This window comes from Eschscholzia californica, unplaced genomic scaffold (genome assembly GCF_041429995.1).
Source record: "Eschscholzia californica isolate CP2 unplaced genomic scaffold, dmEscCali1.0.p SCAF_5, whole genome shotgun sequence".
Classification (NCBI taxonomy): domain Eukaryota; kingdom Viridiplantae; phylum Streptophyta; class Magnoliopsida; order Ranunculales; family Papaveraceae; genus Eschscholzia; species Eschscholzia californica.
In genome coordinates this window covers 5,763,569-5,790,356 of record NW_028238472.1, presented here as the reverse complement: position 1 = coordinate 5,790,356, position 26,788 = coordinate 5,763,569, and the positions used below count along the sequence as shown (strand labels likewise).

The 26,788-nt window shown below is 35.1% G+C and overlaps 3 protein-coding genes across 3 annotated transcripts; all 3 read left to right on the top strand.

Annotated features, from left to right (window-relative positions):
• The first annotated feature begins 3,475 nt into the window (after window positions 1-3,475).
• Window positions 3,476-9,987, top strand: LOC147536554 (pectin acetylesterase 8-like). The gene is made up of 13 exons (XM_086641221.1): window positions 3,476-4,326; window positions 5,025-5,146; window positions 5,266-5,348; window positions 6,224-6,353; window positions 6,451-6,530; window positions 6,626-6,712; window positions 6,810-6,934; window positions 7,062-7,122; window positions 7,202-7,258; window positions 7,340-7,417; window positions 8,311-8,416; window positions 9,406-9,551; window positions 9,646-9,987. The coding sequence occupies exons 2-13, from the start codon at window positions 5,026-5,028 to the stop codon at window positions 9,772-9,774; spliced, it is 1,203 nt and encodes a 400-aa protein (XP_086497347.1). The 5' UTR covers window positions 3,476-4,326; window position 5,025; the 3' UTR covers window positions 9,775-9,987.
• A 5,659-nt stretch (window positions 9,988-15,646) lies between these two features.
• CPSF73-I (cleavage and polyadenylation specificity factor 73-I) lies at window positions 15,647-20,007 on the top strand. Its single transcript, XM_086640803.1, has 5 exons — window positions 15,647-16,069; window positions 16,191-16,288; window positions 17,256-17,301; window positions 17,400-17,549; window positions 18,081-20,007. Exons 1-5 carry the CDS (start codon window positions 15,911-15,913, stop codon window positions 19,719-19,721), a joined length of 2,094 nt encoding a protein of 697 aa, XP_086496929.1. The 5' UTR covers window positions 15,647-15,910; the 3' UTR covers window positions 19,722-20,007.
• Window positions 20,008-22,321: 2,314 nt separating this feature from the next.
• TRM9 (RNA-binding (RRM/RBD/RNP motifs) family protein) lies at window positions 22,322-26,776 on the top strand. The gene is made up of 7 exons (XM_086644585.1): window positions 22,322-22,908; window positions 23,773-23,868; window positions 23,980-24,066; window positions 24,899-25,024; window positions 25,107-25,394; window positions 25,894-25,959; window positions 26,422-26,776. Exons 1-7 carry the CDS (start codon window positions 22,597-22,599, stop codon window positions 26,506-26,508), a joined length of 1,062 nt encoding a protein of 353 aa, XP_086500711.1. The 5' UTR covers window positions 22,322-22,596; the 3' UTR covers window positions 26,509-26,776.
• Window positions 26,777-26,788: the final 12 nt, after the last annotated feature.

Genomic DNA, 26,788 nt, shown 5'->3' with positions numbered 1-26,788 from the left:
TTCATCATCGAATGAAGCATGTTGAGATTGCTTATCACTTTGTAAGAGACATGGTCAAGCAACAAAAACTTCAAGTTAGACATATATCAACTCATGATCAGCTAGCTGACATCCTAACCAAGCCTCTATCTCTTTCTCGATTTTCTACTCTTCGATCCAAACTCAACATTGTTCCACCCATGTTGAGTTTGAAGGGGGCTGTTAAGGATATTCATTAATCACAATTAGTTGGTTAATACTAAGTTAGTTAAAATGTGAAAAGTTAGTTAGAGAAAATATTAGTTATGATTCTGTTAGAAAGTTAGTTGGTTACTATAACAACTTTCTCTCACTACTCTTTCTCTTTCCAAAACTCTATTTATATGTAATCTCAAGTTGTAATTAGATTAACACAAGAAATAAGAGATTCATATTCATTCATCTTCTTCTTTCTAACATGGAGACTGGTTGATCAAGATAAAACGTACATAGACGATTAGAATAAAACGGAAAACATCTTAGAGAACGTCTTTCCTCTTGAAGGTGGCCATACCACTGATGTAGAAAAAATGATCTATCAATCATCAGGGCCGTGCTTGGGCCCGTGCCGGCAGGGCGACCGCACAGGGCCCCCCACCGACAAGGGCCCATTTGCAATAATATCCTTATAGCTATTACTTAAAAAATATAGACACAAGCACATATGTAAAACATCTCTTAGCTGGGCTGGTTGGAAGTGGCTAAGTCTACCTGTTTGGCCAGGGTTCGAAACCCACTTCTTGCAAATTAATTTTGCTCTTTAGCCGGTTTTGTAATTAATGTTGATGGTACATTGCTAATTGACTCTTAATTTTTTACTTTGTTACACTTCTTTTTACCATTTTGTTACGTATTTGGATTCGTTTTTTGAAGTATTTTTAGAAATAGATATCTAAAATTCGTAAAAAAAACTCGATGGTATGCATGTGAAAATCATGATACAAAAACCCACTTTTAGATTCTATACTATATCTTGTACAAAGAAAGAATACATTTTAACAAAGAAATTATACTTTATTCAAATTTTGTTTGTTGTAAAAGGCCCAGAAACAAATTTCGCACGGGGCCCTTAAACTCTCAGGCACGGCCCTGTCAATCATATAAGTCTGAATCTCTCAACAACAAAAAAATCATACAAGTCTGAATGGTCTGGTGGCTGCCTATAGCAGTATATGAAAGTGTTGTTGGTATTGGGCAACCTATGGGTGCCTAAAGGGACTTGGGGTGGGTCAACAACTCATGGGTGCTTGTATGTGGAGTCGTGGCCCTAGTGGGTGGTGGAAAGCGTTCGGGTCAATGCTAATGGGGTAAGGGTATGCTATTGTCGAACGAGAAAGAGAGAAAAATGGACTTCTCACTTTCTTGGAAGTCTGAGATGCGATAGTCCAGATTTATAGTTTGAAAGCTAGGGGTGTCAAGTACTTGATAGCTTCTATGAGTTCTTGAATATCCGTCGATCATGTTCCTAATTCGGGAAGTATAATAGAAGAAGAAAACGGTAGAGTAGATAGAGAAGACGAAGTAACCTTGAGTTTCTTTAAGCAATGAGAAAACAGTAGAGTAGATAGAGAAGACGAAGTAACCATGAATACTACTTAATGGAGATGCATTTGCATAAAAGAAATAAAATAACGATTAAAAAGGAAGTGACTAACACACATAAAATAAAAATAAAATGTGCAACCAAAGGTTTTCTTCGTATCCTAAGATGATGAAGCAATGTCATTTCCTAATTCTCCAACACTCCAAGAGCATCTCCAATGCAAAACTCAAAAAAAATTATATTAAATTGCGTGTCAAGTACTAATTGAGAATTTTATTCCTAAAGAAGCAATAATATAGACCTTCAATTATTCTGCGTTTCCAATGCAAAACTCTAAACTTATTCTTTTTTACTTATGTGACTTGATTTCTATTGGTTGGAATTCAGATATTGATGAGTTAGACAATGAGAAATATCTTAAGAGGACACTGTATTTTTAGACTGTCCTCTTGAGATATCTCTATCTAACTACCTTTGCATCATCTTAGAGATCCAAACTAAGTTTACCAAATTCTAAAAAGGGAGATGCTAGAGTGCCCAGTTTTTTTGGCATTTTAATGCCCAGCTGATGTGGAATCACTAAAAGACAAGATTTTTTCAAAGTTTGACTACGGTGGGGGACCGCTTTTGTTTCTAAATGAGGAAATATGTCACCCTCTAAGTACCAATTTCTAAGTCACTCTATCATTTCCCTTCTAAAAATCTAATGTGACAGTCAAATTTTTAAAATCGAATGATGCATTGGAAATGCTCTAATACAGGAAACTCAAAAACTAAATGACGTAAACTTGGTTGCAACTAAACTACTACAATGAGAGTTTGCCGGCTTCCGTTGGCCTACCACATTAATGGTAGATTAGATTTATTAGGGTGCTGCTAAAGGCATTAGAGTTTTGTGCTATATGCGCGGATCTATTAGCACTTGAACTATTTTTCATAAAATCTATATGTACTCTGTTTTTCCACTAAACGCTTGTTGACCTTTATACATGACACATTTAAACATCAAATAATTGGTTAGGGAATATTTATACATATCATTAGAGATATTTACTTGCCTGAAAATGGGTTGGGAAAAACTCTAATTGATTATTTATATATTTTAGAAAGAAAAGGATAGAAGGGAACACTTCAAATCTGGAAGCTTACAAAGTGTTTAGGTTTAGGTCAATTTTCATGACCCTACTTAAACTAATAAGTCGCCTGCTTATGGCAAACTAATAAGTCGCCTGCTTATGGCACAAAGGTTAGGTGCTTTTAGCTACACCTTGTTCATTAGTACTACCTTGATGCGGGATAACCTGCTTGAGAAAAGAGATACTACAAAAGTTCCGGCTTATATATATATATGTCTAAGAGGTTTATTATTCATCTCATTTTCTTTACCAAAAATAAAGAAAAGAATTTTTTTTAGCTAGCAATGTATAAGGCAGAGTGTTTCTTTCATTTCCTCCACAAATATTTATTTGACTCGATTGTCTCAGTAGCATTGAGTCTTAAAATGTGTATCCATAACTGTAGGCTTCACATTATTTTTCAGGCGTGTTCTTCTATTTGGCCGAATCCCAACCGACGTATGTGATTGGGACTCAAATGGAATATTGACTAGGTAAAAGAACCTTTTTCATATTTTTAATGACAAAATGTAATTTAAAAATATAATCTTCACTCGAAACGATATGAAAACTATGCTTTTAACATAAAAAATTATTAGAATACTAGAGCTAAAACTACACCATATTACCATCATAAAAGTACTCTAGCTGTCTTGCCCTTCTTATAGTGAGAGTCATTGTGGTGAAACTATCATAAATATATATCTAATATAGACACCATTAAAGATTGATACCTAATTTTAGTAAAATCTAAATAGGACACTCTTATATAATGTCTTTAAGTTGAGTTTATGTGCACAAGATTAACAAGAAGTGTGAACTTGCTATTTTTCTTTCAAAATTAGTTTAGAAAGTGGGAAATCCAAAAGGAGATTTGAAAGAAATTCCAAGAGATAGAAACCCCTTCCTTTTTTTTTTCATGTGAAGTCCAAAAACCACAAACTACTTTCTTTCTTTATTATCATCATCATCAACAAATTGAGTTCCTTTTTCTCTCTCCTTTTTGAAAATTTCCCATCTTTTTTCTTTTTGTGCTTTCCTCTTTTCTCATTCTTTTTCTAATTGGATGACAGCTACTAACTTATACCAAGATAATAAAAGCTATTGGGTCCATCCATACTCCTTGATCTAACTAACGACAATCATAATTTAACACATTTCTTTCTTTCTTTCTCTCTCTCTCTCTAAATTCTAATGGTTCTCTAGCTAATCTTCTCTTTACCCTTTCTCTTTCATCCACTCAAATTTCACCACCACCATTTATTTCACATAACTAAGTAGCACTATTCTTTCACAGTTTCTCTGTTTTTTTTTGGATCCCCACAAAATTATTTAATACTCTGAATTGTATCTCATTAAAAAAATAGTACTAGAGTCTCTCTCTCTCTCTCTCTCTAGAATTGAATTAAAAAAAACACCTTTTTAGTTAAGTTTAAGAAATCTAAGTGAATAAGTGTCGGCTATTGGGTTCTGTTCTTCTTCCCCAAATTTTTTAATACTAATAGCTTGTAGGTATACCTTAACTGTAGTGGGTCAGATCATCCATACTCAACTAACATATCAAACAGAGTATTGGGTCAGATTCCGGCAACTTAAGTGAACCAGTACAAATTCACCATTGTTCCATATTCTCCTTCAGTTTTTCTTAAGGTAAGTTCTATTGTTCTAAGTTTGTTTATTTGAAGAATGGCTGAATTTGGAGATTTCTGTTAGTTTGATAAGTTTGAATTTTGAATCATGAAAGTGTTAAATTTGATTGAAAGAAGAAAAGGGTAATCAATTTTTTCTGGTTTTAAGGGTTATATAAGTAGTTTTTGTTGATTGAAGATCATAATGAGTATCTTGATTGGTGATACCAATCTTCTGTTTTATTGCTAGAAACTTTACTCTATTATATTAGGCCTAATGATTGAATGAGAGAAGTTTTAACGGAAGTTCATAATTTAGATTACTACTTACTTAGTTTTGATTTTATCGATTATTCGATGTGAATTAGTAATTATTTTACTCTGTTAATCCACCACATTAAAGGCGATGTTGTCTTCGCTTTAGATACCCAAGCCCAACAGATAGGAGGGTTTGTTTGTGGGGATTCGTGATTAGATCTAATGTGACAGATCCATATTGTTTAGAAGAATGTTCGGAGTTTGGGCTATAGGTGCGTGACTAATTAGTGTCGAAGGCCTTTTGGGTGGGCTTGTCGAGTCTTTCCTAGGAACAAACTCCTGTACCTGTCGGGCTTGGGCCTGATTGTCTAAAGGAGGAACAATATCGATATTTTCTAAGACATGGGTCGTAACTATTACTTTATTTATTTTGACTCTATCGATTTTCCTTTGCATTTGCAGAATGATCGACATAAAATTACTTGGATTAGTATGTGCACTAGTCTTCTTATCGACCACTCTAAAGACGAGCGGAGGCTATGTGGGAATCACTTATGTCGAGAACGCGGTAGCAAAAGGAGCTGGTATAAACTTTAAGTGTTCATGAGTTAGAAGCTCATCTTACTAATTAAATCTGATTAGAGCTTTCATTCTTATAGATTCTTAGTCTAAATTTTACTACTTTCGTGTGGCATTTCTGCAGTTTGTTTGGATGGGAGTCCTCCAGCTTACCATATTGATAAAGGATTTGGCTCTGGAATTAACAGTTGGTTAGTTCATATTGAGGTTTGTTCTTTAAGTCCAACCATCTACTGGATTTTTAAGTCTTGAATACGTATTGATTGAGCTTCCTTCAAGAATCAGTATTCACTTGGAAATCGGAAAAAATTGTTACGTCACTTGTACATAGTTTTGTTTCATTCTTAAGAAGTCGAATTCCATCATCTCAGAGTCCTTCAGAGTTAAATTTTGACCACCCAAATGATTCTCTTGTATGTATTTGAGTCTGTTAGACATCATAAAACACGGAATTCACTTTGTGGACATCCAACTCAAAACCAATTGGACATGAGTGTAAGGGGCGTTGCTATTATATTTTTGGTATTGATAGTACCTTTGTCTATGTGGGATTACTCTACTCCCCCCCCCCCCCCCCCCCCCCCCCCCCCCCCCCCAATGTATGGGTTCTTTGAGCCTAACACGTCTCTTTTTGTTGCATTACGTGATTACGTGGAACAAGTGATCGCGTTGCCCTAGGACTTGTTGTCTTAGCTCTGGTACAATGTTAAATTTGTAGACATCCGAGTCTAAACCAATTAACAATGAGTTGAGAGGACGTAGATATTATATATTTGGTTATGAGATACCCTTCGTCCATGTCAGATTATCCTCGCACTCTAATCTCAACTCATTCGGTTCCAAAGTGATGAACAATCTAACATTGATTTGCACTAAACTTGCATTCTTTATACGTAAAATTCTTCGCCCAACCATAATCTACACCTGTAGAGTCACTAGTTTTTTTTTTAATCAAGTTTTAATAGTTTTCTGCAATTCAACGTCTCGGTTCTAGATGATCCGTCATCCGTGCTTAAGGTTGTTGCTTTTGTTAAACTCTTCATTATATGTGGTTATTGATCCAAATGTGTTCCCGTTTACAGGGAGGAGGATGGTGTAACAATGTTACAACTTGCCTAGCACGTAAAGACAATCGTTTAGGTTCGTCTAAGAAAATGGCAAAGGACCTCCCTTTCTCTGGTATTCTGCACAATATGGCAATGTTCAACCCTGGTAAGACTTCTAAATCTACCAACGAGTTGTCTGTTTAGAGCTTCGCCGCATAATTCCTTTTCGTTCGCTGAAACTTGATTTTGGGATTTCGATTCAGACTTTCATAATTGGAATAGAGTCAAGATTCGATATTGTGATGGTTCTTCATTTACTGGAGACATAGAAGCAGTAGATCCAGTGAGTCATTTCATGAAACTTAAGAGTGAAAAGTTTATGAATTCGACTTACTATTCTTTTTATTTCTAAAATGGGTACTCGAAAAATTTGACTAGGCAACCAATCTTCATCATAGAGGAGCTAGAGTTTGGATTGCTGTTATCGAGGAGTTACTAGCAAAAGGAATGAAAAATGCTGAAAATGTATGATCCTAAACAAACAATCCAAAACGAAGAAAATCGATATTTTCTTTCGTTTTACCAACTTATCCCCAAAATAATGAAAACAAATTGTTTATAGGCTATTCTGTCTGGTTGTTCTGCTGGTGGTTTGACGTCCATTCTTCACTGTGACAGTTTTCGTGCTCTTCTACCTACGGGCACTAAAGCAAAATGCATTGCCGATGCTGGTTTCTTTGTAAATGTGTAAGCTCCTATGACTACTCCTTTGTATACTTACTTTTGAGTTTTGGGTCTAAATCAGAAGAAGAAATGAACTTATTTTCGTTAGTTTGATTTAATAAGATCGAATTATTCTTCTTCTTCATAACAGAAAAGATATATCTGGAGCTATGCATATACAAGAATATTTTAACGATGTGGTCAAAACGCACGTAAGTGTATTGTTTATTGTTTTATTTAGTTGATCAAAACACATGACTTGAATAATCATCTTACTTTCGATATATATAGGGATCGGTAAAGAATTTGCCTGCATTTTGCACTTCAAAGTTTAGTAACCCAAATTTGGTAAGTGAATTCACGGTGTTCTTTCGGCAAAAATTCTACTCTTTCTATATTATCATCCTAACGATATATATATGACTGCAGTGCTTTTTCCCACAACATATAGCGCAACAGATCAGGACGCCACTTTTTATACTGAATGCAGCTTACGATTCATGGCAGGTACTATTTTGAATTTGTTCTGAGGTAGTATATGTAGGTACTATTTTGAATTTTGTTCTAAGGTAGTATATGTATTTTGTTTTGAAGTCAGATCTAAATTTAGACTCGAGGTCTGAATTAACTCGAGTAAGATTTCAGAATATATGTTTTTGTCTGACTCATGACGTCTATTTTGGGTTCATCTGGGTCAGACTATATAGATTCAACAAGTCAGATAGTCAGAAGCAGACAATCAGAAAAAACAAAAACCACCTAGCTAAGACTCATTCAACTTCGACGGGAACTGCAAATGTTTTTCTTTTTTGTTAAAATCACCATTATATAATAATCGGAGATATACTGATAAATAGTGACACGATAATTTAACGTGGTTCGGTCGGATACTCAAAACCTACATCCACGGAGAATAACTTCTTTATTAATAATCACCACATACAATTGTGGGTTTGATCGGTTACATTGGTCAAACATAACTCGATGATTTAATCTCTAGAACCTTCTCCTATTTATAGATAACTTGGGTTTAGGGTTTCCTAGTTTCTCCTAACTAAACTAAGAAATAATATAAAATCTATCTAATCTTACCATTAGATAGTTACAAGAGATATTCTGAATATAAGAAAGTAAATATCATGGATCTTCATATATCTTGAAATATCTTCACATATCTTGAATTATTCTTGATCGTCGGATCTCGTCTTCTTGATCCGTCACTTACATACACGTGTTACACACGTATCTCTTTGCTTGGACACATCTTCATCGTCGGATCTCTTCATCTTGATCCGTCTTATATCACGTATCCTATTACTTTTTCTGTTTGTAATTGATCTAAACTCTGAAGGATGAATTGTAATATCTTATACTATCACTCCACTCTATTTTGTTTCTAGATAAAGAACATTTTTGTACCAGAAGTTGCTGATCTTAATGGAACATGGCATTCTTGTAAGATGGATATAAGGAAATGTTCTCCAAGTCAGATTCATATAATGCAAGGTTAGCTTCTGAACTTTTCCTGCTTCTTTCTACTATTTTCGTCTTTGGTTTATAAATAATGTGCCTTTTAACATATTGAGATATGGAAGATATATTGGATATGGTGACTACTAATATACAAGATATGGATTAGTTAGGAAAGAATACAATATAAGAGATATCTTGAATATATGAATATATCTTCTGATCTTCATATGTCTTGGTCTCTTCTTTTATCGTCGGATCTCTTCATCTCGATCCGTCTCATATATTTTGTATCTTCCGATATCTTCCATATCTTGTATATTAGTAGTCACCATATCCAATATATCTTCCATATCTCAATATAACACAACTCTGTTAAAAAACTTCTAACTTTGAACGGCTTGCTCTTAGAGTTGAACTTGTATGCCCACACGTTTATAACGGATATATCTGCCCGAATATATGACCAATGAGTTGATATTAGCCTCCGAGTCAGAAGACAAGAAAAGATCTTTCTGGTTTATGGTATTGGCCTCATATCACTTTCAAGAGCTCTAGAGACTGGCTACAGATGCAACATCAAGCTTAATAAGTTTGAAGGCCTTATGTGGGGCTCATGGAGCATTGGCCAAGAACAAAATTTTATACTGAATTGGCTTGAGCTTGAACGGTGAAAACAATAACAATACAAATAACTCTTCGGACTTGGGTCATTACAAAGGGTATAAAAGTCAGAACGACTCGCCTCTTAGGGTGGAGACTAATATTTTCTAGGTGAGTGCCCAGAGACTGGACTATAGGTGCAAGATCAAGAGCTTAGTTAGTGTCGAGGTTTCTTACATGGGCTCGTAGACCGATTTCCATAAACAAAACCATGTACTCGTTGGGCTTGGGCCTAGATGGCATGGGCAATATCACTAACCAATAAGCTTTGAGTCATTATAGTCATATTCTTGAAATTATGTTAGAATTCTTGATGTATATATGGCATCTAAGATTGAAGAGAAACACTATGGTTTGAACAGGTTTCAGGTTAGAGTTTCTAAGTACATTGACAGTACTAGGGAAATCAACATCAAGAGGAATGTACATCAACTCCTGTTATGCTCATTGTCAAACAGAAATGCAGGAAACTTGGTTAATGAATAACTCTCCTGTATTGAACAATACTGTAAGCAGTTCTATTTCGATTCGATCCTTATATTATATTATTAGCTACTTTGCTTAAGAGTTTTATACTTATCGAATGTCGTTTGAGTTTGCAGCCTATTGCAAAGGCAATTGGAGATTGGTTTTACGATCGAAAACCATTTCAGAAGATTGATTGTCCTTACCCGTGTGATTCATCGTGCCATAACCGTGTGTTTGACCCAAACGAAATTTCTTATACATAATTAAAAGATTAGAATTAGTTCATATTAATTAAATGATTAAAACAAGGTCACATAGAAGAAATAAGAGGATGAAATTCATTGATGACTCTCCAAAATAAGCAAGGGGATGCAAATGGGTGATTGCATTTATTATTTTGATGTATTCTTTGAGTACAATTGCTATTCGTAATACTTCTAATCTTGTAATGATAGTTTGATACGACCCTTGTCACATAGATCAGACGCGTATAGTGTTCTGATAAGTCTCTTATAATCAATCTTTGTATCATATATCACCTCGACAAAAGTGTCAGACTACAATGATATAGTCATGGTCTAAATAGTTTGTCAGATTATTTATGAGATATAATTTACTCGAAATCTGTTCTAATTTTTGTTTTAGACGAATTTTTTTGGGCAAGGAAAATAATGCTAATATTACTTCATCAATGAGTCTCACTTAAAAACAGGATACAAGGTGATCTGAAATATATTGAATATCTCAAAAATCTGAAAGAATCGTTCAGTAACGTATGCTGCCAACAAATAGGGTGCAATATTACGTTCACGCAAGCAAGGAGTAAACACTCCCAAATTTTTAAAAAATAATTTTGTGTTCGATATGACTGACCATCGTAATTACATGTCAAGGGCCGTCTGATGTAATTTTAGACTATTTACACTCATGCAGTAAGATAAATACTTCCCAAATTTAACTCCATCTAATTTAAAATTCATATCACATTTCATATCTGAATTCGACAAAAAAACAAACATTTAGCCTCGGAGGACTGTATAAAACCCACAGAAAAAGTCATATCCAAGGATCCCACGGTTCTTCTGCTACATAAAATGTGCAGGGGAGTTACAGAAGAAAAACAAATATTTTATTTTCCCTTAAAAATTAATTTTTCGAATAATCTTGTAAAATTTTCATCTTCCATTTAAAAAATTTCGCAATACTTTTTCGAATAATTGCGAAAAGTATTATTGACCTACCCTTACCTCACAAGGGCCCGTTATTCTAAGGCCCAAAATATGAGGAATAACAAGAAAGAGGCCCAATCTTAAATATTAATGAGAAAAAAACCCACTATGTACAAGTACCACTATACCCTTTATTACACAAAATCATGCCCATAAAATCCCACCCACTTTCCCATCCAAATTAATTTGGTCAGTCTTCTTATTACAAAAACCAAGATTTTTTACTTTTTACTTTTTCTTTCTTCATTCTTTTTTACTTTCCCAGAAGCTAAAGACCATAATCGTTTTCTCTTTCTACCTTCACCGGAATTGGGTGATCGGACATGAAATTAGTTTCTTCGGAAACGAAGTCCGACCATTGAACTACCGGTATGATTTCATCTTCATCTTCTTTAATGCTGCATCTTCTTTAATGTTTCATCTTCTTCTTCTTCTTCTTTAATCTTCATCATCATACAATCATAAGTTTTATTTAATGATGTTCAATCTTCTTATAAGATTTTTGAGTTTTACTTCTACATTCTCTAATTTCTTTAACAAGGTAAAATCCATTATACAGTTTTTTGTTCTAAGAAACTAAAAAGTACAAAGTTAGATCTATTTTTCGGTTTCTCTCTCTAGAAATTACGTTTAAGCAGATGTTGATGTTTAACAGACAAATTGTCAGGTGTTTTAAGCATGTTAGAATATGTTGTTCGTTAAGGGGGTCTGTTTCCAACATTGTAGTTGACATTCTTCAAAATGTCCGGAACAAAATCGCAAATGTTTAGATCAGAACCCAACATGTTTGCAACATAACTTTAAATGTTTCAAAAAACCCCCCAAAATGTTAAACGAATAAAAAAGGTTTTTTTTACCAAGTAAAACCCTAAACAATCATCAACATTCCCGTGAATGGCTGAAACATAACCCAAAATGTCTTCAACATATTTGAAAATGTTTCCAAAAACCCCCCAAAATGCTAAACCAAGAACAAATACTTATTTACTCAGTAAAACACTCGAAATTCATCAACAAACCCATGAATGTCTGGGACAAAACCCAAAAAGTACAAAGTTAGATCTATTTTTCGGTTTCTCTCTCTAGAAATTACGTTTTAGCAGATGTTGATGTTTAACAGACAAATTTTCAGGTGTTTTAAGCATTTTAGAATATGTTGTTCGTTAAGGGGTTTTGTTTCAAACATTTAGGAGTTTGTTGATGATTTTTTGGGGTTTTACTTGGTAAAAAGCTATTGTTCTTCGCTAAGCATTTTAGGAGTTTTTTTGGAGACATTTACAGTTATGTTGAAGACATTTGGGATTATGTTTCAAACATTTAGGATTTTGTTGTTGATTTTTGGGTGTTTTACTTGGTAAAAAAGATTTTGTTCTTCGTTAAGCATTTTAGGGGTTTGGGAAAAATTTAAAGTTAAGTTGAAGACATTTTGGGTTATGTTTCAAACATTTAGGGGTTTGTTGATGATTTTTTTTTTTTTACTTGGTACAAAAGTGATTGTTCTTCGTTAAACATTTTTTGTTGTTCAAAATACCGACACTTCTTCAATAATGAGAACACTTTCTCTTTTGTTAGAAGCATACTTATCAATTGTTTAATCTATATTTTTGCTCTTCATATTCGGGATTCATTCTGAATGAGAATGTCTTTGACATTTTTCGCTAATTCTAAACATTTTTAGAAATGTTGATAACGTTCGTTTTAATGTCTCGAGCATTTTCCAATATTCCTACTGCATATAATCATTTGTTCATTCCGCTTGCAGAATTTTCATCTATGGAACCGGATAGAGTACCTGTTACTTCTCAAAATAATGATAAGAAAAGCTAGTTTGTGAATCATGTCAAACCCAATTGTAATTGTCATTCTTCCGTATGTCTCCAACATGAATTAGATATTTGCATATGTTGCTTATTTGTCTTAGAAACTCTTCTTTTTGTCTATGAATTTTATATATTGTTCCAGACATTCTAACTCATGTTGTAGTGAATGGATCCTTACATGGCTAACTCTTATTTTGTAAATTTCTTATTCATCCAAAAGAGTGTCAAACAATGTACAAAAGCGCACCTGAAGAATGTCCATAACATTATTGATTGTTTCTTCATATTTTGTTTAATTCTTGAGACAAACTGTTTATTGTCTCTGCATCTCATATATTTTGAAGAACAAATTTTTTGTTAACTTAATCATAAAATGTTATGAACATGTCCAACATTGTAGGTGACATTCTTGAAAATGTCAAGAATAAAACCGCAAATGTTTAAATCATAACCCAATATGTTTTCAACATAACTTTAAATGTTTCAAAAAAACCCCAAAATGTTAAACGAATGACAAAAGTTTTTTTACCAAGTAAAACCCTAAACAATCATCAACATTCCCCTGAATGTCTGAAACAAAACCCAAAATGTCTTCAACATATTTTTAAATGTTTTCAAAAACTCTCCAAAATTCTAAACTAAGAACAAAGACTTATTTACTCAGTAAAACACCCAAAATTCATCAACAAATCAATGAATGTCTGGGACAAAACCCAAAATAACTACAACAAACCCGTAAATATTTGAAACAGAACCCAAAATGTCTTTAACATAACTATAAATGTTTTCAAAACCACCCAAAATGCTAAACGTAGACAAAAGTTTTTTTTACCAAGTAAAGCACTTAAAAATCATCAACATTTGCCTGAATGTCTGAAACTGAACACAATATGTCGTCAACAAAACCATAAATGTTTGAAAAAGAACCCCAAATGTCTTCAACATAACTTGATTGATGTTACCACCAAAATCCAGATTTTGTGCCTTAAAAAAATTAATTGATGTTTTAAACATTTTAAATTTGTTTTAGAAACAATGTTCATGCAACGAGCAAACTCGAAAATGTTTGATTTATTTAGTCAGTTTTATCTACATTTCCGATTTTGTTCGAAGATAACATCCATTTTTTTGCAAACAAAAAAAAGAAAATAAAACAGAACACTATTATCGAACAAATCATATTGACAAATACAACACATCAAAATACTTCTGACACATCTCAGTTTGTTCAAAGCGAAAACAAATTTGCTCTTGTTTTTTCGGTTTTCCAATAAACAAAAGAAGCTTATTGCAAAAGCATCTACAAATTTCCTCACAACAAAATCCAACCTATATAAACATGTAGTTACAGCGGAAATCCCACTCTAAGAATCCAAAACATTTTGAGTTTTGTTGACACGAAAACAATTATTTTCATTAATTTTCCAATCTTCGTTAAAGTTGTCAATTCTGCCCGTTTTCTTTGTGCAAGTTTCTTCTAGCCCGACTTTAAGGTACATTTAATCTGGACAACTTTTTTATCCCAAGGATGTTTTTCCTCTCTCCTTCAACCACCTCTGTTTCTTTCTCATTTCTCCCTTTTCTTTCCGCTTTATGGCAGCAAATGGTTCCTTGCATAGGACAATTATAACATTGTTATCAGCTTCAGAAATTTTCCGAAAACATATAGCATGCAAACTTGGACACAAACATAAATGTTGTCAACATTTCACAATTTGATTATTATTCTGAAAATGTACAGTAACATTTTAAAATATGTCTCAAACAAATAAAAACTATCAGAGAGCAACTTAATAAAAGAAACCAAACCCTTGGTATAACTAAAACATATTTGAAATTGTTTGGAACATTAATGTACTTGCAGAGAGAAGGATGACAAATGAAGTAATTAAATCTTTATTGCTAATAATAGTTTCGTGCTCAAAGCATAATTGCAAAAACATAAACATCTAAGAAGATGTTGATAGCAAGTTAGGAATTGCAAACATCAACCAAGGAACTGCAACCAAAAAATCATCATTGCCGAAAATATTTATACAAGTTAAAAAACACAATCACTAAGTGAATATTTGGAGCAAGCATTTTCGAGTTTGGCCCCTGAATCAACATTGTTTCTACAACAAATTTAAAATGCTTAAAACACGAATCAATTTTTGTAAGACACAAAATCTGGATTTTGATGGTAACAACTATAAAAATACAGAAAACATTTTTCAGTTTGCTCGTTGTATTAACATTGTGCTAACAACATATTCTAAAATGCTTACAATACTTGTCAATTTGTCTGTTAAACATCAATATCTACTAACACGTAATTTCTAGAGAGAGAAACCGAAAAATAGATCTAAGTTTGTACTTTTTCAGTTCTTAAACAAAAAACTTTGTAAAAGTTTTATCAAAACGAAATTTCAGAGAGAGAAAGTGTAAAGGAAGGAAGGTGCAATGAAGATGATAGTATGAAAGAAATATTATAATGAAGATGAATCTAGAAAGAGAAAGTTTAAAGAAAATTTGATGAAGATGAGAGATGAAGAAAGAAACCAAATAAACCAAAAAAAAATGATGAAGATGAGAGAGAAAGCAAGCAATGAAGATGAAGATGAATCTAGAAAGAGAAAATTTAAAGAAAATATGATGAAGATGAGAGATGAGAGATGAAGAAAGCAACCAAATAAACCAAAGAGAAAATGATGAAGATGAGAGAGAAAGAAAACAAATGAAAGAGATATTACCGGTGGATGGAAGGGTGAGATTTCCGGAGGAATAGTTTCGGCTCCTGTTATGAAATCTCGAGAGAGAGGGAAAAAGAGAGGAGAGAAGAGAGAGGAAAAATATGGAAGGAAATCTGGTGTAGAGGGAAAGAAATATTATATTGAAATTTTGAGGGAAACCTTTATATATAAAGGGTAGAGATGGGATTATCTAAAGTAGTGGGTTCCTAGAGATGGGAAACAGTACATGGGGATCCGAAATTGGGTTTGATATTGATTATTTTTATGAAAATGTGTTTTCAAAGAAATATTAATGTATGGTGGGCCTAATCTAGTATTTGACCCCATTTTTTGGGTTTTTAAATAAAAAATTCACCTCACAATCATGACCACTTTTTTTTTTTTTTTTTGTTGAAATACAATCTTGATCAGTTGATCTCGAATTTTTCTTTTTGGCGGGCCCTGGGGGAGGGGGCGCCGTTTACACTAGACAGGGCGCCTTTAAAGCTGTCCTAATTTGGATAGAATCGGTAATGGGACCGGTACATCACTAGGAATTGTAACTAGGGTTCAGACGTCCGGTACGCAGGTTCATCATCACTACCATCCCCAGTGAAAGAGAGAAGAAGATAGAGAGAGATGGCAACAACTGGAGAAGATCCGTCAACTAAGTCTCTGAAAAGGAGTTCGTCGGTAACAAGAGAAGCAGGAGATCAGCTCATAATTACCCCATTAGGTGCAGGAAGTGAAGTAGGTCGTTCTTGTGTATTCATGTCTTACAAAGGCAAAACTGTCTTGGTACTCCCATCCACCCTTCTTTCATTTCTTCCTGTCATTTTACTTCTCTTCTCAGGTTCAGGGGTTTAGGGTTTTGTTCCTTTTATTTTAATTTGTTTTTAATTGTTTCTTTGATTGGTAGTTCGATTGTGGAATTCACCCAGCTTACTCAGGAATGGCTGCTTTGCCCTACTTTGATGAAATTGATCCTTCAGCCATTGATGTTCTTCTAGTTACTCAGTATGGTTCCTTCAAGTTTCTTCCTTTATCTTGCATCCCTAAAAATTGTTCCTTTTAGTGAATATTTGCAATTATTTAAGAAGCAACCAATTATTTATCTCAATTTGAAACCCTACTTTTCATGTGGGGGGTTGAAACAATTGATTTACTTGATGAAGACCTAAGAATGTAACCTGGGGTATGCCCAATCTTTAATTCATAATCTATACCTATATATATATATATATATATATATATATATATATATATATAAGTACTGTACGAGTGTATTTTGTGCTTGCCCGTCAAAAGAATTCATGTACGAAAGTCTTTGGCTTGGTACCATTAGAATTTTTGCAAATGTTCACATCTCAGTTATGCCTTGGCGGTGCTGACTAATGTGTCATTATATAAGCCAATTTCAAGTTAGCTGATATGAATTTGCCGAATAGGTTTTGCATATCTGTAGCTATGTTAAAAACTACAAATTTCAACACACTATTTTGCTAAATTCATGTCTGACTAATAAGTAATCCTATCATAGGATAATGTTAAGGCATAAATGGGATGTCTGTATTAGCAAATTTCATTGGTTACAAAGCTTACCCTTGATGGAACTATTACGAGTTTCAAAGATTGTTCATTTGAAAAGGCTCTATGATTTATAATTCGTTACTAGCAGTTTCCGTGTTTGGGGGTGGTTTCAAGAATTTACTGGAACTACTACCAACAAGTGGAGTTCTTTTTTAGTTCAGGAACGTTTAACTATTATTTTTTTTAGTTTCTTTGCCTTCTGCAATAACTCTTAATAAGATAACATACTTTAGACTGAATGTGTTGGTATTTGCAGAAGTATGAAAAAGGAAAAAAAAATTTCTTTCCCAATCCAGAGCTATTTTGCATCTGCATGTAGAGATCCAAGCTATTATTTAATATATTCTTTTGAAACTAGTTTTATGAGATTTACGACAGTTGATTTTTATTGCAGCTTTCATTTGGATCATGCGGCATCACTTCCATATTTTCTGGAGAAGGTATGTAACTTCTAGTCTTCTACTGACAAGTATGTACCGTAACTCGTTTATCCGTGTATACTGCTTATAAACTTTTATTGTGCTGATATGCTTGGCAGACTACCTTCAAAGGCCGTGTTTTTATGACGCATGCAACAAAAGCCATTTACAGGTTACTTTTGTCGGATTATGTAAAAGTGAGCAAGGTTTCAGTTGAAGATATGTTATACGACGAGCAAGACATTCTGCGCTCCATGGATAAAATAGAGGTACATTATCTCTTTGATCTTTATTTCCCATAACTTAATAGGTCTACTCTCCATCTACACTTATTGTTCTTCTACACTCGAAAAGCCCTTTATCAAATTAGCAAGTTTTGTACAATTCTTTGAGCTACGAAACCGTAGCTAAGAACATGGCTTATCACTTTCATCTATCTATTACTGGAAATGTATGAACCGACCCATTTGAGAACATAGGCCTGTACATTTTGAATTATCATAAGCTTTCATGATGTTGAAGAGTGAGCTATCAGCTACACTTGCTTTATTATTGCATTCGTCAAGTCTTCATATATAACTGATCTGTGGTGCATTTTATGTTTGTTATTTCTAGTAAAGCAGATAGCTTAAAATTTTAGAATGTGATTTTGCTACTGCTAATATGATAGAAACTGACTAAATTGACAATTAATCTTCCCATGATAACTAGGTCTTTCCCGGTTAAAAAGTTATAGGTAGCTCTCTTTTTAAGACTTCGAATTCCATTCTCATGTTAATTGCACATAATTTGTTATGCAGGTTATTGACTTCCACCAAACTCTTGAAGTGAACGGAATCCGCTTCTGGTGCTACACTGCCGGTCATGTCCTTGGTGCGGCCATGTTCATGGTTGACATTGCTGGAGTACGGGTCCTTTACACAGGAGACTACTCCCGTGAGGAAGATCGTCACCTTCGTGCTGCTGAGACTCCTCAGTTCTCCCCTGATATCTGCATAATTGAGTCCACATATGGTGTCCAGCTTCACCAGCCACGGATTGTCCGTGAAAAACGTTTCACTGATGTGATTCACTCGACTATCTCCCAAGGTGGTCGTGTCCTCATTCCGGCATTTGCCTTGGGTCGTGCACAGGAGTTGCTTCTCATTCTCGATGAATACTGGGCAAACCACCCAGAGCTCCATAATATACCCATCTACTATGCATCACCTCTTGCCAAGAGGTGCATGGCTGTTTATCAAACCTACATCAATTCCATGAATGATAGAATCAGGACTCAATTTGCTAACTCAAATCCCTTCGACTTCAAGCATATATCACCATTAAAGAGCATCGAGAACTTCGACGATGTAGGCCCGTCAGTTGTGATGGCAAGTCCAAGTGGGTTACAAAGTGGTTTGTCAAGGCAGTTATTCGATAAGTGGTGCTCTGATAAGAAAAATGCATGTGTAATACCAGGATATGTTGTCGAAGGAACACTGGCAAAGAGTATTATCAACGAACCCAAAGAAGTGACCCTTATGAACGGTCTAACTGCACCTCTCAACATGCAAGTTCACTACATTTCCTTCTCAGCTCACGCGGACTTCGCACAGACAAGTACATTCTTAAAGGAGTTGATGCCCCCAAACATAATTCTTGTTCACGGAGAAGCCAATGAGATGGGGAGGCTCAAACAGAAGCTCATTACCCAATTTGCTGATAAAAACACCAAAATCATGTCTCCGAAGAATTGTCAGTCTGTTGAAATGTACTTCAACTCTGAGAAAATGGCTAAAACAGTGGGAAAACTTGCTGCGCAAACCCCAGAAGTAGGCGAAACAGTTAGCGGCTTACTAGTAAAGAAAGGGTTTACTTATCAGATAATGGCTCCAGATGATCTTCATGTCTTCTCACAGCTATCTACTGCAAACATTATTCAGAGGATCTCTGTACCATACTCCGGGGCATTTGGTGTGATAACGCACAGGCTAAAACAAATCTACGAGAATGTGGAATCAACCCCCGAGGAAGAATCTGAAGGTCCTGCTATACTAGTGCACGAGAGAGTAACAGTGAAGCAGGAATCAGAGAAGCATGTTTCTGTTCAGTGGACATCAGAGCCAATCAGCGATATGGTTTCAGACTCAATTGTTGCTTTAATATTGAACATTAGTAGGGAAATGCCGAAAATCACGACAGAGGCAGAGACTGCTAAAACAGAGGAAGAAACTGGGAAAACAACAGAGAAAGTGATCCAGTCTCTTTTGGTTTCACTATTCGGTGATGTGAAAATCGGTGAGCAAGGGAAGCTGGTAATCACTGTGGATGGAAACGTAGCACATCTTGACGGTCAGAGTGGAGATGTTGAAAGCGAGAATGAAGGTCTCAAAGAAAGAGTTAGGACAGCTTTTCGACGGATCCATACTGCCATGAGACCTATCCCACTCTCTGCATCTTAAAAGTACTTGACTACTTGTTTCAGTAAACATCTTCAAATTTCAGCTGGGAAATAGCCGGTGACAAATTTTACTAACCTAAGGGCTTTTTGTTCAGATGGTTAATGTTGCAGTAATCACATTGCAGTCTTTTAACTTACAAACATATATTTTAAGAATGCTTCTGCAACTTTCCTTGTAACTTTCTGTAACTTAAGGCAGGAACCCAAAGTGTATCCAGTATCAGCCTGTTCAAAGAGAATTTTTCAGCATCAGTAAATTGAGGCTCTGGTAGTGATTTTTTTTTTCAGTTGTCGACTCGTCCAAGTTTTGCTTGTTTGTTAATGAGTATAGCGAAATTAAGTTTTGAGTCAGATTCCGATATAATTTTGAGAAAGAAAAAAACAAATAACATCTTAAGTAGCTATTATGACTTTGTTAGGCTGTTTTCCTAGTGTTTTAAAGATCTTGGTAGTATACTATTGCCATCACTCATCAGATGCCGACATACTGGTAGTTAACCCTAGCTTAAAATATGAAAGTGATAAAATCGGTACATCTAGACACTTTTGTTTCAAAACGATAGGCGTTGGATATCACCATATCAGGAATAAACTAACCATTATCTAGGAGGCTAGCCATTATCTAGGAGGCTAGGACTATACAATCTGCACACCTAAGTTTCTCGTAAAATCTATGTGTTGATCTTGCTAGAAACAACTTCCTCATTATTTCATCCCGGTTTGGTCCCTATGCAAACACTGCAAACTTGAACAATATATAGAATTTGTGTTAGTCTATGCAAGTCTTATTTGGATGCTTGTCCAAACTCGAAGGCTGAAAAAAAATTCAATGGATATTTTGATGGAAGTTATCCCCTAAAATTTTAGCAATTACTCTGGTGTTAGATAAGTTTACGCTGCTCATTTTCTCCACTACACGAAGGGATATTAGTCAAACCCAAATAAACTGTTATTCACACGAACAACGCTTGACTTGGTTAATTTATTATGACAAAGTCAAGTGTTATATGCAGTTCAAGTCAAATTCACACCAAGTTAATGAAAGCCCTCTATTTTCTCTCTATTGTCTCGGCGATTAACCCTAGCACCAACCCCACCACTTCAAGCTTCTTTCCCTGTATGATCCCTCCCATTATTGTTGAAGCTTTATATTGGTGTTTCAACGGTTGAAACTATGTCAAAATTTTATTATGGTCGCAACAAAATAATGAAGAGAGAAGATTCATCGACCAAAGAGGTACACAATCATCTCGTTTCTAGTGTTTTTGCATTGAAAATTATGTTTTGTAAGAAAATTTCACAACATTGAAAGCAAACTACACTCAGACAGATCAATCGAGTAGTTATACAGACGACTTGGCTCGACACTACCTACTATGTAGCTTGGGAAATTGGTGTGTTCTTCCTAAACACTAGATGACATATTTGGTGTCAGCTCTTTGTTTTTATGGGAATAACAATTTCCTTCTTTTTCTTTCTTAAATCAGGTGGGACGATCATTTCTCACATGTCCCCGATACTCAGATGTCTTCAATGAATTTGCAGGGCTTCAATGATCTTACCGCTGAAGGATACTGTAATGCAAAGGTCGATAAATATTTTATAAACACGGATACTCCTGTATTTATTCAAATGTAAAGAACGAGATTTGAAGAAAATGTTGTCTGTCTTTGAACGAAATGATTCACCTCGGAATGAACCACCGCTTGATAAAAAAGGAGGCAGAGTAAACCAAGGGGCTGGGGATTACAAATAGATGTTTCTAAGTTTTTTTTGGAGAGAAATGAAGTATTTTGAAATCGAGACAAGCTTGTGAAAATAGTGCCAAGACATTGGCAAGAACACAAGTTTGTCGGTTTAATAAGCAATTCAAACATACAGTACTGGTAGCTACAATTGCTAGAATACAACTTCATTGAGCAAGGAGTGATTCGGACTGCTGTCCTGAGAGGTTGTACGCCCCCAAAAATCACAAGTAGCTACTATAGCTAAAAAGAAAGAAAGACGGTTACACGACCATCGATATTATATTTCTTCGGTATCTCCATCTTTACTAACAATATCTAAAGTACTGATAAACTAATAAAAGTTCTTTCTTGGAATTCAGAGGTAGACTGTTTCATTTTTTTTTCTTTTTGCTTGAGAATCCATTTGAAAACCATTACTTTCTAATATAAATACAAACTTTTGTTTTAAAACCAGAAGTTAATAAAACAAAAGAAATAGTAATACTAAAAGAACAAGAGAACAGAGAATAACAGAGTTTAGTAATCTCTATTCTAAACACAATTTATACCTTGTTACTTACCATAAATCTGTGTTTATTGCCCATGTTAAAACGACGTTACCTTTTGAAAATTTGATCCGCACATTTGTCGCACTGTGAGCAAATAATACGGATTTCTAACGAACTAAATGTCTGCTTAGAAGTCTAATGCTTCCATTACGGATTACCAACAGTCAAGTGCAGCTAGGGGCCCAGATCCTAGAATCTTCAATGGTCATGTCCGCGCATCACCTCACTATTGGATCTCCAACAGATCTATGCGAATGGCTCATGTTATATGGACTATTGGGTCGCGATATCTTAAACCGCACCGAGTATATCTCAAACTCAAAAAGAGAAGTGCTCCAATCGCTCTTCGCGAGGACCCATACCTGCGAAGTACAAAATTAAAGCACCCTAAACGCCCATTCGCCCACGCGTGCACCCAAAACACTCTATCACCCTTAATATTGGCCAGGGTGGTTTCCCCGGCGCGGACCCTCCCAAGTCTCTGTTTCTCTTCCTAGGGTGGTTACAAGGCGCCGGCGGCCAGACCCTCCCTCCCCCTCTCTCTCTCTCTCTTTTGTGTTGTGGGTAGAGTGAATTGACAATGGTTAGTTCAAGGTTCATCCGTCCTAATAATAAAGTAGGATTGAATTCTCAATCAAGCCCTAATCTTTATATAGCCAACTGTGGACCAGCTGTTGGTGTTTCATATGATGATATTAAATCAGTTTTTAGCATCTTTGGAGAAATCAAAGGTGTTCATCCAGCTGATGAATCTGGTGCTCGTGTTGTTGTTTCTTACTTTGATCAAATTTCTGCTCAAAATGCTTTAAATGCTTTTGACGGTATTCCTTGCCCTAATTTTGGTGGTCGTATTCTTCATATTCGTTATTCTATTCTTCAACCTTCTTCTCAGGTTTTAATCCTCAACTTTTATTTACCCTTATTTTATAGTATTTTGTTTCAAATTATAGTTTTTGTAGTTCAATTAACTGTAATGGTTGAATTTTGTAACTCCCATCCAATGAGGTTCCTTAGTTTTTGAAACCCTAATAACATTCAGTTCTTGAATGAACACCCACCCCATGGATCATAATTTCATAACTTCTTAGTCGAATGCTTAAATACCCAACAGACAGAGACCTAGATTAACTTAATTATTGTTGAAAGGTTTATCTTCCAAAGATGAAGAACTTAACATTGTTGTGTAGTTGAAATCTTAAATATTTCAACTAGCGATTATGCCAAGCAGTTGAGAGGGAGATTCCACGATCCCTCGTTCCGAGTTGAGTGACTTGGCTGATTATGTATGATTCTTCGTTCCCTTTTTTAGAAACTGATCATATATTGAACTGAAATGCTGAGATGGAAAAGTTACAAAAAATTAGAAACGAATTAGATAAAATTACATGTTTCTTGTGATCGTTTTCCAATTGATACCAAGTCTCCACTCCCATTTTTGATACTGTAGTATTCCTTGAATAATTCGAAGTAAACCCACAAATTCAAAGTCCCAAGCATAACACTTAACTTGGGGATTCTGCTGTGGTTGCTCTCGCTCCCGGACGCCAAGTTACTCGGGAGGATCGATATGTCCCAATTGCTTAGCTACTATATTACGGACTCTCGTGATTTACTAGACCGCCCGGTCTAATATCTAGGGATGGGATGGAACAATTTAGTTATTAAGTTATTACTTTACTAACATATTAACGATCTCGATAATAATAGATGTAGTTGTACACTACTAAAATGAGTAATTCATTTATTATGCTGTCAGGTTAAAGATTCTGTTCCAGTGTCTTTGGTGGCTTCAGAGTTGCAAATTCCAGGTCTCTACTTGATACATGACTTCATTAGTCCTATAGAGGAGGAGGTTAGGAACTTGAAGTGATTGCTCGTTTTACTACATTCCTTCGAGTTAAAGTGCCATAAGCTTCATTTGGCTTTCGTTGTTTATTTGTTTTGTATATGCGTTTGTATTCAGGAATTACTTGCGGCAGTGGATGATAGACCATGGAAGGGTCTTGCGAAACGAAGAGTTCAACACTACGGCTACGAGTTTATGTATGAAGTAAGTCGTTACAACTGAAATGATTCATGACTATATGTAGGAGTTGAGACTTACATCTAGTCATATACGTGTCTTCTCTTATGCTGATAATTACTTCCAGGCAGATGTTTTCTAATGGTGTTGCATTTTTCTTGAAACTGCTATAGTGGCATTACTTTCTCAACCTCCTCTGCAGTTCAGTTATGACACTCATCACATAGCTCTAGGGATTTTAGATCATCCTTCGCTTTTTACATTTAATTTTCTGAATCTAAATATGTGACTGTTGTTTTAACGTCTGTGTTTCTGAATTAAATGTTTTTCATCAAACATGAAAAATAATCAAATAAAATTAAGGAACACAATCTTGCTATGACAAAATAAAAGCTTTATATGGAAGCACGAATGGGCCATTCCCTTTCTCTCTTCCATCTCTGTAGGATATCAGTTTGGATAAAGTGAAAACTTAAACGCAGAAAATCTATAATTAACAATTTTTAATTAACGTATTTTCTGCTACAGAATAATAAAAACTACATAGTATCATTTTTTTCTATTTTTGGCCTTCCAAGATGGTTGGCAATACCAAGTATGCAAGGTCTTTCGGGTTAGGTTAGAGCAAGACTTAAGCGTGCTTAATGCTATCTTCACAAACATGTGGAAATTTAAAGGAACGAGTCGAGTTACTATACGTATGAAGCACCTCCTCGAGCAACACCTAATTGCTCATTTGACAGCATTGGACTGTGTATAATTGTTTAATCTAGTTTCTGTAATGCTGGCTCTGTATGTTTTGATGGTAACTGATAGAAACCCCTTCAGTTCTACTCAACCTTTTCTACTTTCTCCACAGACGAGGAATGTTAATACGAAGCACCGTATAGGGGAACTTCCATCATTTGTCTCTACCATACTTCAAAGGATCAATTCCTCTACGGACTTCGATGATGCTGGAAAGGACACTCTGGACCAGCTAACGGTAAGCACAATATGCTGGTTTACATTCTTGCTCCCATAAATTTTATTTTCAGGACTTAATATATCTGATAGATTTGTCACAGGTTAATGAATACCCACCTGGGGTGGGTTTGTCCCCACATATAGACACACATTCAGCATTTGAGGGATCGATTTTCAGCCTTTCATTAGCAGGCCCATGTATTATGGAGTTCAGGAGATACCCACAAGGCTCTTGGCGTCCTCCATCTGATAGTGCTAATGAGAAAGGTGAAAACCCTGATAGTTGCTCCACCTTTCTAAGGAAATCGCTTTTCCTCCCTCCTCGGTCAATGCTTTTGTTGTCTGGTGAGGCGCGGTATGCTTGGCATCACTATATACCACATCACAAGGTACATAATAACCATTATTAAGTGGTCACATTTTTGAAGGTTCTTTTCTGATAATCATGTTTTTGAGTTGACCCAATTTATTGTTCGGAACCCGTTAAATAAGAATACAGCAATCCTTGCTTCATAAAATCTTGGGCAGCCTAATAAAGTAAGAGAGATCGTTTGTCTCGCAGCACGGTGATCCAATAAAAAGATATAGAAGAAAATGATGACTTCAATCATTTGAGTTGCTTAAGTGTTGCTAAGTGGATACCTAGATAACGGATACATTAGGAGGAATACCATCCCTTCTCCTGGTGGATAGCTTTCAATAGAACTACCGTCCAGCAAAACTGTGGACGACGATATAATGGTTCTCAAGACAGTAGTTTGTCGATCCATATCATTTAATGCCTAAACTAATGACACACAAAGATCAGATAACAATGGTGGGGTATTAAAGTCTAAATGGACAATATTATGCTCAATGTGGTCAATGACTTTTTTTTTTATGTCACAGGTTGATGTAGTGAAAGGAGACACAATAAGAAGGAACAATAGGAGAGTTTCCTTCACGTTTCGTAAGGTTTGTGTGATTTTCATTTCAAATGTGATCAATAGATTGTCTCTATCTTGTACTTTTTAATACGTTTTTACGTATCATGTGTTTATAAATATAGCCTTGAATTTAGACAAATCAGTACTACTTGCTTATATTAAGAGGAATAATGAAGGCCATCCACTGGTATCGAGTTACTTCCTTATAATGAGAAAACAAATGTATGAACTATGAAGCTGGAAAAAGAGCCGAATAAAATTTTACTCATCTGACATCTAACAAGATCTAGTTAGTTCTACCCTATATGTGATTCATAGAAAAATTTATTGTTGAAATATGAAACTTGTGCGAGTAAAACGAACGTTTCACCTTTATGATTGTGGAAGTCTATAGTTCCATTTTTTTTTGTTCAATTACCCCTAGAGACTACATATTTCTTATCTAATATGCAAATTATTTGTAACCAGAGTTGGTTTTTGTCTTTCACAGGTGAGGAACGGACCATGTAACTGCGAATTTCCTCAGTACTGTGATTCTCAGAGGTCCGAAGAGATCGAATCTTTGGTAGTGAATTGATAGATATCTGAGTCAAGTAGTAGTGTGATTTTGCTCCACAAGGTTACCCTTTTAGGGCGGAAGACGAAATCATCTTAAAGCTCCTCGTTATAACTTAAAAGTTCTTAAATATGATTTCAGTCAGAATTTTTTGTGCTGGCTGATGTAGGCCACTAGGGCTAACTTTCTTTGTGATCGAGGATGTAATTGTCATGGAATATAAATCAGTCGAATTAACAAGTTACTAATTCCAAATTAAGTTATTGAATCAAAGAAACCTTATTTTTAATTTCAGCAGCTG